The sequence below is a fragment of the Plectrocnemia conspersa genome, unplaced genomic scaffold (assembly GCF_051122295.1).
Source record: "Plectrocnemia conspersa isolate PC_06_02 unplaced genomic scaffold, ASM5112229v1 ptg000013l, whole genome shotgun sequence".
In the NCBI taxonomy this organism is placed as follows: domain Eukaryota; kingdom Metazoa; phylum Arthropoda; class Insecta; order Trichoptera; family Polycentropodidae; genus Plectrocnemia; species Plectrocnemia conspersa.
The window spans coordinates 10,465,563-10,479,322 of record NW_028277177.1 but is presented as its reverse complement, the minus strand read 5'-3'; the positions used below and the strand labels follow the sequence as shown (position 1 = coordinate 10,479,322).

Sequence of the window (13,760 nt, the reverse complement as noted above, 5' to 3'; positions counted from 1 at the left end):
AATGAAATTGTCTGCTCAATTTAAATCATGTCTATCGATTTTCTTTTGTGTCAATAATATTCAACGTGCAAGATTTGTAATTGGATTTCAAGCGAAGGCTTCCGAGGCTGCCAAAGTTGTGGAGCCGATAATCCGTGATAAAAGAGAAAGTTGCGCTTATTTGAGGTTTTTGTTCATCAAAGGACAGTGATTTTCCGTTGCGGGGATTGAGCGAGAGAGCTTTAAAAATGTCCATTTTTCCATTAGCCAGCAACCATAAAAATACACTATACATACAATAGCATTTTTACTTCGCATATAGTACATAGCATAGAATTTTAAAATAAAATATTAAATGTTATTGAGTGCAAAATATTATAGCAGATTAATCATATCAGAAATCTGCAAAGAAAAATATGTTTATTTATTTAAATATATATGTATTTTAGTAAAAGTTGTTTTAGGCAATGAAGAAGGTTTGCGAATAGACAAATAAAATTAAATCAAGTTTTGAGAGACATTCTACGGTGACAATTCTATTAAAAGCCATTAATTAATGATTTTAGCAGTGTTTTTATAATTGAAAGTCGCTTTAAAACGTATTTTAATATACCAACTCTTAACTATTATATATAAAGTTGATAAAATATATTTAAATTAAACAAGTTTATCATGAGTTTTTACAAATAGTTTTAACATTGGTTGTTCCATAAGTCTTTGCGTTTTTAAGTCAAAAATAAAAACGTGTAATACTTTTACTAAATTATATATTCTTTATTTTTTCTACATGATCAATTTTTTTATATCTGATTCGATTCTTATCTGTCTTTGTAAAATATTTTTTTCCCACCACCTGCAGGAATCTAAATATATGATAATCGTTTAGAACAATGTCTGAATAATACTATGGATGAGAAAGGAGTTTCCAAGAAAATCTATTGATTTTTTTATCGTCTTTTTGGATACATGAGAGCGCGCGCTGTCTTTGTGTAATATTTCCCTTCTATAATTTATAAAGGAAGGTCTTTTCGTGGTCTCATTTGCTTTTCATGGTCTCATTAGCTTTGCACACTATGTGTCTTTTGTAATTGTCTGTCTATAATCTAGCCACTCATAATGAATTATGCCCTTCATATACCACCAAATGCATAACAATATCTTATTGGGGTGGAATCTTGTTTTCGGGGTTGAAATTTGAGGTTTATTGGCATCAAACCACTGCTTTTTACATCGCGTATTAAAGCAAATGATCCACTTTTCATAATTAGTAACAATTTGACTTAAAAATAAATCTTTCTTTTCTAGAATCATTAATTATTGGCATATTTATATTCATTTTTCGGCAAGCTTTGTTAGACCAACAGCACGGGTTTCGTCCTGCCCGTTCCACTGTTACTAACCTTCTGTCGTTCACCAAAACGGTGACAAGTTTCTCTCAATGCGGGAATTCAAGTAAACGTCGTGTATACAGATTTTGAGAAAGACAAAGTTTGTCATAGGTTATTATTAAAAAAATTGTTGAACCTCGGTTGCTCAGATAATTTAACTCGGTTATTCTCGAGTTATTTAAGCAATCGTAGACAGTTTGTAACCTATGGTGGACGATTGTCAAAAGAATATTTTACCCCTTCGGGGGTTCCTCAAGGATCCAATCTGGGACCTTTGCTTTTTGTGTTATTTATTAATGACATAAATACAGCAATTAAAAATTAAAGTTTTCAAATTTTATAAATGCATTCGATCTGTTGTGGACTCCTTCTCTCTTCAAAGTGATTTAGACTCTCTGTGGAGATGGGCTTCCATTAACCGTCTGCCCTTTAGTGTCGGAAAGTGCCATACTGTGTCATTTTCTCGATCCCGTTCGCCATCAGCTTATTTCTGCCATCTCGGTGGTAACATTTTGACTAGAGAAACTGCCACTAAAGATCTCGGAATCCCTTTCGAGAGCAAATGGAGGTTCTCTCTACACATACACGACGTCTGTGATAAATCTTCCAAGATGCTCGGCTTTGTTATGAGGAATGCGTTTCACTTTGACGTACCGTCAGTTATTCGCATCCTCTATGACACCTTAGTTCGTAGCATTCTTGAATCGGAATCTATAATTTGGAACCCCCGAATAGCCAAATATTCCCTTTTAATAGAAAAAATTCAAAAAAGGTTTTTAGATACCTTTACAAAAGGACATTTGGTTATTATCCGTACTTATATCCCAGCGCCTTTCTTTTAGGAGCGTTGGGATATGATTCGCTGAGTTCTCGCAGAAATCTGTATGTCGCTAAGCATTTTTTCAAAGTACTAAAAGGTGCTGTCGACAATCCAGCTATTCTCGAGGAATTCCAGTTTTGGGTTCCGGAACATTTTCGAGAATCACGATCGAGACCTCTTTTGATGGCCGTTAGGGCTAGGACATCCGAACTTGCCGACTCGCCTATAGCTATGGCCATCCGTCTCCTTAATACGCTGGCATTACATATTGACTTATTTAATGTTAGCTACGAAGATCTGATCCAGTTTGTATTATTTAATTTTGATATTTTATATTTTTTTTTTATGTTTAAGTATTGTTATATTTATGTATATATACGTTTTTTATGTTTTATAAATTTAAAATTTGTTTTCTACTATCGTGGCGCATTGGGGTAACCTGTTAGGCCTCGATGGTCTTAATTTAATCTAAAAATTAAATTAAATATTGAGATTCGCAGCGCGAGGTTTTTCTCAGACAATTTATGTATATACATATTTTTCAAATCAACACATTTCCTAATTTTTTAAATGTCTGTAACTGCTGTAGGCGATACGTTAATCTTGCGGACCTGCTTTGATGGCAGCCCTAGCATCCTCACTAACAACCCTTAAGGACTACACGCTCTTATGTAATTGCAAAATTCCTGGAACGAAATTTTTAGAACCACATTTGACACTCTCTAATCTTAATAACATCCCTGGTTATTGCATTAGAGATGTTTTCAACTGCAAGTAGAAATTCATAAAGCATAATATAGTAATTTCTTATACAAAAACTTTTGTATAATTTATACATACGCATATCAAAGCATATTTGAATAAAATATTATTGTTAAGGTATACAAGCGTTAAATCAAATACAATGTGACGTTAAAAAAACATTTATTTAGCAAGTCAAAAGCATAAAAGTGAGACATTAAACATAAACAGAAAGTAAATGTTAATTTCAATAAAGAAGAGAATCTCTGTTTGCGTTCTCGTGAACTGTGCAAGTTCTCTTCTCCGTAAATTTAAAGTTATATCTTAGCACTAAGCTAATATTAAGTTTAACACTAAACAGTTCATATTGTATCTGGTAAACTAAAAGCATAAATCCAACATGAACCAGATAAGTAAGGGAACAAGTTAAAATATACAAACTGGACGTATATGATAATATTGTATGTAATTTAATGTGAACGTATTAATAATATATCAGATAATCTCAAAATTAAAGTCGTTCTTTTTATATTTAAGTTTTAACGTGATTTGGCTGTTTATACACGAATATATTGCTATATCGGTACTGGTGCACACCTGGACTCCACATACCGATATTTAAAAAATAGAACTCTTAAATTTACGATGGCAGATCTTTACCAAGTGAACAATTTATTATATATGAATTTATTTATCACTAAAAGATAAAACGAATGAAATAAATGTGATAGTTAAATATTAAAGTCATTTAATATATTTTTTTAAGTATTGTTTTTATGGTTGTTTATATTTGTATTTTAGTTTTATACATGTGTTCGATTGATGCTATAGTAACCATTAAAATAAACGTGTCTAGTATAGATTCTAGATAACTTTTTAGCTGATGATATCACATTATTTAAACCCCGTTCTGTTTGTATTATATTATATAATATATACAATGTTCATATGAGTATTGTTACGAAACACGAAACTTCAGCAGATAAAAGCATTTTCTTGTTTTGAAATAAAGCAACGTACTGTTTCTTTTTAGTTACGTGGTGTATCTCCCGACTTGTTTTTGTAGATGTTGTTCTTGTTTCAATAATAAAATTGACTATGCTTTTTCAGGTTTCCGATAAAAACACAAGATGAGCACCACCGACGCAGCTTTAAAGAAGGTGAATTTGGAGAGAGCGGCTAATTTCATGAGGCAATACCGAGACCCTGACTCCAGGGAGCTTAAAAAACTCTCCGCTAATCAGTTCATGGAAGTCTGGAGCCATTACGATAAAGACGGTGAGTGCTATATATTAAAGCAGTGGTTCTTAACCTTTTCAAAGTCACGGTGCACTTTTGATCATGGGAAAAAGTGGCGGTGCACCAGAATTAAGAGGTCGAAAAAAATATGTGGACATAATTTTTATTACATATTTAAAAAAAATAATAGTTACGTACAAAATTACATACAAATTTCTTACATAATTTTTAAAATTAAATTATATAAAAAAGTTAGGTATTGAAAATAAATTTAGGTAGTTAATTTTGCCCTAGAACCAATTTTTAATTACGTGTTTTATTAAGAATATTTGTATTAATATTTAAAGGTGCTCTTTGGATGGCAAATCTAAGTGGTGCATTTTCCCCCCTTTGTTTACCCAAAATGACGTTCCTGCTTAACATAATGGAATTTATGTGATCGATCAAAAATTAATTAATGTGATACCTGAGCTTGTTGGCTTTTGCAGATATCAGAAATATTGGGTCGAATATTTTATGTAGTTACCCTGAATTCTTCGTTTAAATTTTTTTCTGTCTTTCTCGTTTTTTAGTTTTCATATTAGTTGTTGTTGAGAAACCAAGCTCACATAAATATGATGTTGAAAACTGTAACAAAATTTTCAGTGCCTTCATGTAAAGAACTGAATATTCCTCTTGGACAGTAATCCAAAAATTCTTCATAGTTATTTCGGAAAATTTAATTTTTAGAGTACGATCAGTCGACAATTGGACTTATTTGATGATTTCGTATCCGGTCATACTTTTTTATATTTAAGAATGGAAAATAATGTGCAATTTTTTCTTCCAATAAAGTTAAATGTTATATTATTGCGGAAATAACTTTCTTGGGAATGTTTTCGTTAAGTGAAGGAAACATATCTACTTCTATTTCTATTATTCGATTTTTCGAAAGAGTTATTTTTTTCCGAAATCCTGTCAAATTGTCAATGGATGTCATGAATTTTTCGTTTTCTCCTTGAATGCTTGTGTTAACGTTATTTAAGTAATTAAAAATATCTGCTAAATATGCCACTTTAGCATACCAATCATTATTCTGAAGACATTTTACAAAATCATCCATACCTTCATTTCGAAAAAAGATTAACAATTCATTCTTAAGTTCTATGAATCGACATAAAACTTTACCTTTAGATAACCACCTGACTTCAGTGTGAAAAAGCAAACACTCGTACATAGCTTCCATAAAATGCAAAGTTTTTTAAACATGCGTGTTTTCAAAGGTCTTGATTTTATGAAATTCACTATATTTACAACTTGATTTAGTACAGGTTTTAGTTTTGCTGGTAATGTTTTCGAAACTAAAGATTTTCTATGTTAAAAACAGTGCGTAAATATAATATTAGGTTTTCTTGTCTTTGCAAGTGTTACAAATCCTTTAAATGAGCCTACCATTGAAGGAGCACCATCCATACAAATTCCTACACATAACTCCCATGATATTTTAAATTGTTCTAAATATTAATAAATAAGATCAAAAACATCTTGTCCTGTCATATGCTCGGTAAGTTCTTTGCAGCATAGATATTAATTCACTGTTTTGTTTTTATTTATGAAACGAACGAATCCTAGTATTTGTGCCTTACCGCTAATGTCAGTAGATTCGTCGACTTGTAAAACAAAATATCGCTTGGAAAGTTTATCGTTAGCTGTTTTCTCAGTATCATTCGACATATTTAATTTTTTTTTATTGTATCGCTTAAAAGAGGAATATTCATAATTTCCTTTTTGCTTCATCACCAAACATAATTTTTCCTATTTCACAATATGCAGGTAAAATTAGAGACTCTGCTATAGTATGTAGTTTTAATTGTACAGCAATCAATTTAGCAATCTTGTATGACGCCAGTTGTGCCTTATCGGAAATTTTAACAGTTTTTTCAAAATATTTCGCTTGTTTATTTTGCATGCTTAACCATCTTTTGAAGTTATCTTTACTTTTTGATGCAAGATCGGCGTGCTTCGTAGTGAAGTGGCGATTTAACTTGTCAGTATACATCGCGCTATTGGACAGTTTTTCTCCACATACAACACATAGTGGAATGTGATATCCTTTCTCATTGATGCTAGTAAAACTTAAACGTAAATATTCTTCAGAATACTGTCCGTTATTTTATTTTTTATTTTACTGGATATATTTTCTTTTGTATGAGACGTATGATGTCTAGTAACATCTTCACTACTTCTTCCACTTGTACTCCCAGTGTCATTAATATTTTGTTCTTATTCACAATTTCGTTTGGAAATAAATTTATCCATTGTGGGGTATCACAACTATAATAAAATATAGATTGATTGAAACATTAAAATTTTACTATTTTGCGGAATTTTTGTTTTTACCAATTTTCTCGCGGTGCACTTGCAATAAGCTCGCGGTGCACTGGTGCACCGCGGTGCACCGGTTAAGAACCACTGTATTAAAGCGATGTTTAAAACGGACTTCTTTATCACTCCGATTTCGCGTAATTTCGTATACTCAAGGAAAGAATGTTGGAAATGTATCTTTTCCACCACACTTAAATGCTTTAAATTACACAGTGGCGATGATTTACATAAACGTGGAATTTAATTTTAAACCTCAGGCGAGGACTGTCATCCTTTGTTAATTTATTAATTAACTAGTCGACGTCCACAAAACACAGGGTTGAGGGTGCTTTGAAGTTGTTATCTTGACGTTTCGCAGCACTTGATTCATCTCGGCGATGAATTTTATTATAGGGCAAAATGTTAAACCCCATCAAAGAATCACACTTTATGTACACAGTATATAAGTATGGTGAGAATAATAACTTTAACGTTTTATTGTATTATCTCGGTGAAGTTTGATACAACGGTGAGAGAAATATTCTAACGCAGAAGAGTTATCGAATTCGCTCCGCGGATGAAACTTTCGTCCATTCACTCCATTGGAGAATGGATAATATTTCGTCGTAAATCATGTTGCGATTTTTTATGTATACTTTTATTATTAAACTTGGGAAATTTTCAAAGTATACACATAAGAAAACTTTATCTAAAATAATGATATAAGCAATAGCAAAAATATATAATAGATGTATTATGAAATTTGAGTTATTTTTAAAATTAGATTATAGTTTTAATTTTACCTTTTAAGTATTTTATCTATTATTATTATTAATTTAATTGCCAAAAAAATCAAAATGGTGTAAAGCTAATTAGTATACGAGTTCCGCACTGTATAAGGAAATATGTCCAAGTAATTTTACATTTTAAAGATTTTCTATATCCGATATAGAGATAATTTTACGTTTTAAAAAACATTTAAAAATATATGTAATATATAGTATATGATTAGAACAGTACAGAATATTATTGTATATATATTTATTTATGTAAAATATCTGTTTTTATTTTTACAATATTTTTTGCTAATATTTAGGCATGTAAATTTAATTGAACTTTAAGAATAGTAAAACATTTATCATTTAATAAAACATATTAATGTTAAAATATGTTTTTTTTTAAAAACACATACCATTTAAATTGTAATCAGCCATACTTGTTATTTCTTTGTTAAGAAATTTTCAGCGGTGGAAAAGTTTCTTTCGTTTTTTGTTGATGTTGGTTTAATCGGCAACAAGGCATCAAAAAATCACTAGTGTTTTTGCCCGTCGATTTATTTTTTCCTGATTTTTTGAGACAATTGTCTATAACGGCTGCTGCTACTTTACATATTTAACATTTCAAGCAAAACGAGGATTAAAAAAAGGATTATTTAAAAAACGAGATTAAAGTTCAGCGACATGCAAATTCTATGGCGTAAATCTGAAAAGCCCATACAATATTGCAATCCACTGATTTACACGCAGGTTTCTTTTTATCTGATTTTTATTGTAATTCTTAGATTAACAAAGCAGAGATAAAAAAATAATTCATAATAAAAAACAATATTCTCAAACTATTTATTGTTTGTTAGGTTATCAGATCATAATAGATATGATTTTTGAAAGCGTTATATAGCTAGTTTATTTTCCTCAACCCTTTAAGTGCTGAATTAATTTTAATAAAAATTCACGTAATTAGTCAATTATACAGTATAAAATAAATTTAAATATATAATTTTTTTAAACGATTTTTTTATATATTTATATTCACTTTCAGGATTAAATCTATATTCAATATTCACCTTCAGGTTTACATTTTTCTGTATAATTGACTAATTACGTGACTTTTTATGAAAATTAATTCAGCACTTAAAATATCTGTTATTTTTTATTGAGCGTGGGATAAATCCGAATTTCGCACTATATGGCGATTCAGATGTATCTGCATCTAGCATAGAAAGGGTTAGAATTAAATTATTGTGACGCCACTATGTTATGCACGTTTATAGAAAAAAAATAACATTTTCATAGCAAATTTCTTGTCGCATTTTGCAGAAAAAATCTCATTGATTACGCTTAGCTAATTCATGTATCAAAAATATTTTGCCACGCAGCGCAAATATTTTGGATATATTTTATAAACAGATTTTTATTCTATTAGTATAAATGGTCCCACAGTAAATTTTGCAACATTAATTTATAAATAAAAATATAATATAGTGCTCGACAATCGTCTCTTATAATTTGCAATACAATACAGATAAATAAATTTTCAATTCCAAATTCTATATTTTTTAATCTTGTACCTTGCTAGTTGTTGGCCATTACACGGTAGCAGTTCTCACTTGATTTTTTAATGTGATCTTATCAGTCTTTCTTAATCAAAGGTATTGATCTAAATTGAACCTCATCTCTATTGCTTAGAGATTGTATTTTATTCTAGCAGTTTATACAGTGTATGATTTAGTTAAACAACATTATTTGTTTGTTTTAACGTTCAATATTAATTTTCAATATCAATATACTAAAATAATTTCAAATGTATACATATATTTCTACAAGCCGAAACAACATTATTTTCAGCTTTCAAAAATGCGTAAACGGACTGCCATCACGCGAAAACGCGTGAACGGACCGTAATGTGTTATTATTAACCCTTTAATCGCGGATGATACCTGTAATTGCCAGTATGCATTTGGCACCTAAAGGTGCAATAAACATTTGAGCCTTGTAATTAGTTTTTAAATGTATAGTTAAATGTTAAAAACACTAAATAATATTTAAATAACTTATGACATAAATAGGTGCTCCCCCACATATTAAGAAATTTTGAAATGGCGCGTAAAAATATCAGCCGCGGTGAAAGTCTTAATGAACTAAGCATTTTGTATTTAGCAAAAAATGCATAAACACATTATTTCAACATATCATATCTTTAAATGTATATAAATTTTCGGCTTTTCAGTATTAATTCCGTTTAAATTTTTATGATAACTAAAAATTAATATCATAATATTAATTAGCACTGTGGGTTAATTAACATTCTGTGGGTCCCAGAAAATTCCATATTCCCCAAAATTCTTGTTATTTTATTATACCTGCACTACACTCTATGTAAGTTGTCCGAACTAAAGTTACATCTGAAATCGGCCGAGACCTACGACTTCAAGTAAGCGACCGGACGATCCGGACGGCGGCCATGAATGACGTCCGGATGGCGGCTTCTGTCTCGTACAGCCGGCATATTTGCGCGCGATCGAAAAATGTGCCCAATAATCACAATAACTTATATTGTCATATTATTAAAATTACGCTACTGATAATTATAAAATTTTGTGTGGGCGCTCACCAATACAATATCAGTGAAAACTTTTCGGTCGTAAATATTCAATTTACACAAAATCTTTGTCGGCTTTTGCGAAATATCATAAAGCATAAAAATGATATTTCAGAATACGAACACCACATCTGTGACTATCTTAGAATTTGTCGCCATCGATTCTAAATAAAAATTCGTTATGGCGTGACATTTATATAAACCGATCTAGGAAAATACATAAAGATATTCGAAACGATTTTTTTTAACAAAATCAAGTACCGCTAATTATTTAATTTTATATGAAAAAAATATATTAACGATATCTGTTAGAAGAATATACTATCAAAAATTTAATTAATCCCTTTTGGTACTCTAAAATATTCAAAGATGTCAGTAAGAGTTTGTTGAAGTCCCCGATAAGCATGTGGTATTATAATTTGACCACGTGACTACGATGCAGCGCTCGACATGCGTGTTAACCACAGGACGCGCATACTGAAATTGAACCGAGTTACTCGTTCTATCTTGGTTTGCGAAACACCATATCATTATCTCTCTCACTCTCGTCACTTAGCACGCGAGAGAGCAAAAGGAGAAGTATCTCATTGTTCGCGCTCGAAAGAGCAGCTCTGGCTTCGGTCTCTTTGACTCTGGTCCTTTTGCCGACAATGTTCGGAAGCGCTCGAAGCTGGCGAAGTCGACTGAATTATCTATACTTTACCTTCCGTTCTCGGTAACCTCGGACAACTTCCGAGAGATCTTAGAGCAGGCAGAACCGAACTCGACCGAAGTAACCCACTATATTCTCCGTCCTTGGCCAATCTTGGCCAACTTTCAGAGAGTGTAGTGCAGGCATTAAATATTAATAATTATTAATATTGTGTAACATTATTATCCAGACTTTGCTCCTTTGACTACTACTGTTAACTTTGCGATTAAATACTTGTTAAATACTTATTTACTTAAGATGTAATGATATCTTATTCCAGCTGGACTACTACTGCAAAAGTAGCATAGTTTTTGTTTTAAAATCAATTGTACGTTAAACTATCGAAAAAAGCATGTAAAATAAATTTCAATTTAGAGCTGAGACAACTTACTCACATACATATTTGTCAAATCAAATATGAGTACTTTTGTTATCTTTATCTTTCAATCAAAAAACATTTTTTAAAGTTGCTATGCTTTTTTGAAGAAAAATACTTATATACTATATTCATTGCCCCTTTTCTAGACCTCGCTTTTGTGTCCTTCACCTACATCCTCAGTACTGGCATTAAATATTTTCAATAATAAAAGATATACATATTTATAATTTAATATTATCATTTACTGTGCATCGATTTTTTACCACAAAAGAGAGACCGTAAAATTAAATGGGCTTTTAGAGTGAAATATTGTATCTATACAACAAAATTCATGAGCCAATTTTGTGGAATTAATTATTTAATTTAAAAATCTTTAAAAAATATATTTTGAAACAATATTTATTAAAAAAATAGCGGTCCTCTTAAATACATAATTTAACATTTCTCGCTGATTTAATACCCATAATAATAACACACTGTGCAGTATTCGTGCATTTTTATGACCCACCGCAATAATATTTATGTGTGTCCTCGCATATAATTTTCTAACGTGTTTTCTTTTTGGCAACTTTTGTGGTCGCACTCGTAAATCATGCCTATCTACTTCCGCGAGTAATTTACGTGACACAAACGCACTCACGTCTGATTTTTATACTATCAGACATAAATTATTTTGCCTTTACGTGAAAGCGTAAGGGAGTGAAATAGGAGTCCGTTAACTGTAACACGTTCCGGATAAGATCTTATTTTACACTAATCACACACTAGTTAAAAGCACGCACACAGCGTTTCCTTTTAAATAGCATTTCCTCACAAATACGTGTCAAGGTCCTTGCCATATAAAATCCAAAGACTTGATAACCCAAACGGTTTTAAGAACAATTTATTGAGATATGCGTTGGCTGCGGCATATTTGGAGCTAAATAACTTTAACTATGTCACTGTGTATTTATTTTGTTGTATAAATGTTTTAATTTCGCGATGGTTATAAACCGCTCGTGAAATTCAAAACGCGCCAGTCTGCGGACAAAATTGATTTATGACCGAGTTATTGTATAAACATTTTTTAACTTTTATTTCAATTTTGAGAATCGTGGAGCGGTGCTTACAAAGTGTATGGATGGTTTAATTTATATGATATTATGTGCTGTAATTGAAATAAAAAAATCATTATTTTTTTTAAAAACGCGACTTGGACGAGAGCCATAATAACTTTGCGTTATGTACACCTTATTTATTTATTTATTTATTTTATTTTATTAATTTATTTAGCTTAATAGCTAATCTTTACATCCAACAAATTTAGTAAACATATATAAAAATATATAAAAAATACATAACAGAAAGAAAAAATAAAAATAATAAAGACTTAATATTATAATTTATTTCTATATGTACGAAGGTGTTTTTTTATTCCATTTATGAAACCCGTTATATTTTTGCTGTTTCGGATTTCTCTTGGAAGACTATTATATAAATCAAAACCTCCGTACATAATTCCCCTAGCCGTACTCGTTTTCTTATACTTAATTATCTTAAAATTTTCTCTATTTCTAGTATTATATTTATGTACATCTTTATTTCTTATTAAATACTTAATAAAATATTCTGGTAACATATTATTTTCTAACTTATATATAAATACTAAAACATTCATACTCAATATTTCTTGAACATTCAACCATTCTAATCTATCAATCATACTTTTACAATTAGTTAATCTATTTTTATTTAAGATTACTCTCATTGCCCTATTTTGTAATTTTTGCAACATTTGTTTGTCTAATTTATTTAACATATTTAATAGTGTTGCACAATAATTAAAATGGGGCAATATTATACTATTGTAAATTTTTTTTTTTGTATTTATACTTAATATATTTCTTAATCTAGATAATAAACCTATTTTTCTACTAATTTTTTTTAATTTGTAATTACAATGTTCTTTAAAATTTAATTTTGTATCAACAATTACTCCTAAATATTTTATATTATCCACTATTTCTATACTAGAGTTATTTATTACTATTTTGGTACTATTATCTAACACATTTTTATAATTAATAAACATACATTTAGTTTTATTCTCATTTAATTTAAGTACACTATTCTTTAACCATATTTCTAATATACTTAATTCATTATTTAAATTATTTACAATTTCTTTAATGTTATCACCTATGCAATACATTATTGCAAGTTTAATTGAAAAATATGTATGAACTAAATTTATTTAAAAAAAATGTTTACTGTCAAAAGCATTTTAGATGACTTTGTAGATGACAACATTGAAAGATATACATTTCTGAGTTCGCCATAAAATTTATCTGGCAAACAATAGCCATTACAATTTAAAGCTCTGAGCTATGAATTTAATACATCATTTATTCTCTTACAAACCACAGTTGATCCATTGATCTGTTTTCAGGTTATTTTATTTTACATATGTGACTGTGTAATATTGTTATTTTAATTAAAATAATATTAAATTGATAAACGTAGTTAAACAATTTTTTTTTTATTTCAAATCAGTATTACCAAAAAATATGTATTTAGTCTTTTAAATAAAATAAATGTTCAAGGGTTTTATTTTTTATTAAAGACAGATAATTTGTTAAAAATTATTAAACAACAGTTTGTATATTTTAGTTATTGTACACGTTAAGTCATCTTTCATGTCCGAAGGATCAAGTTGTCTAGATTCAGGACGTCGAGCTGGACTAGTGTGTGACGTAAAAAGAGAAGCGGTTGCTTCTTCAATATTATAGTCTGAAGTTGGTCAATCTTCTCTTGAATTCGAGT

The 13,760-nt window shown here is 30.0% G+C and overlaps 1 protein-coding gene across 2 annotated transcripts in view; it reads left to right on the top strand.

The window, feature by feature from the left end:
- Cbp53E (Calbindin 53E) overlaps nt 1-13,760 on the top strand; it is a 129,283-nt gene that overhangs the window by 52,325 nt on the left and 63,198 nt on the right. For both annotated transcript variants that reach the window (XM_088201734.1, XM_088201733.1), the window contains exon 4: nt 4,039-4,206. In XM_088201734.1, the coding sequence (XP_088057860.1) occupies nt 4,059-4,206 (148 nt within the window). In that variant the 5' untranslated portion in view covers nt 4,039-4,058. The remainder of the gene's footprint in view (nt 1-4,038; nt 4,207-13,760) is intronic.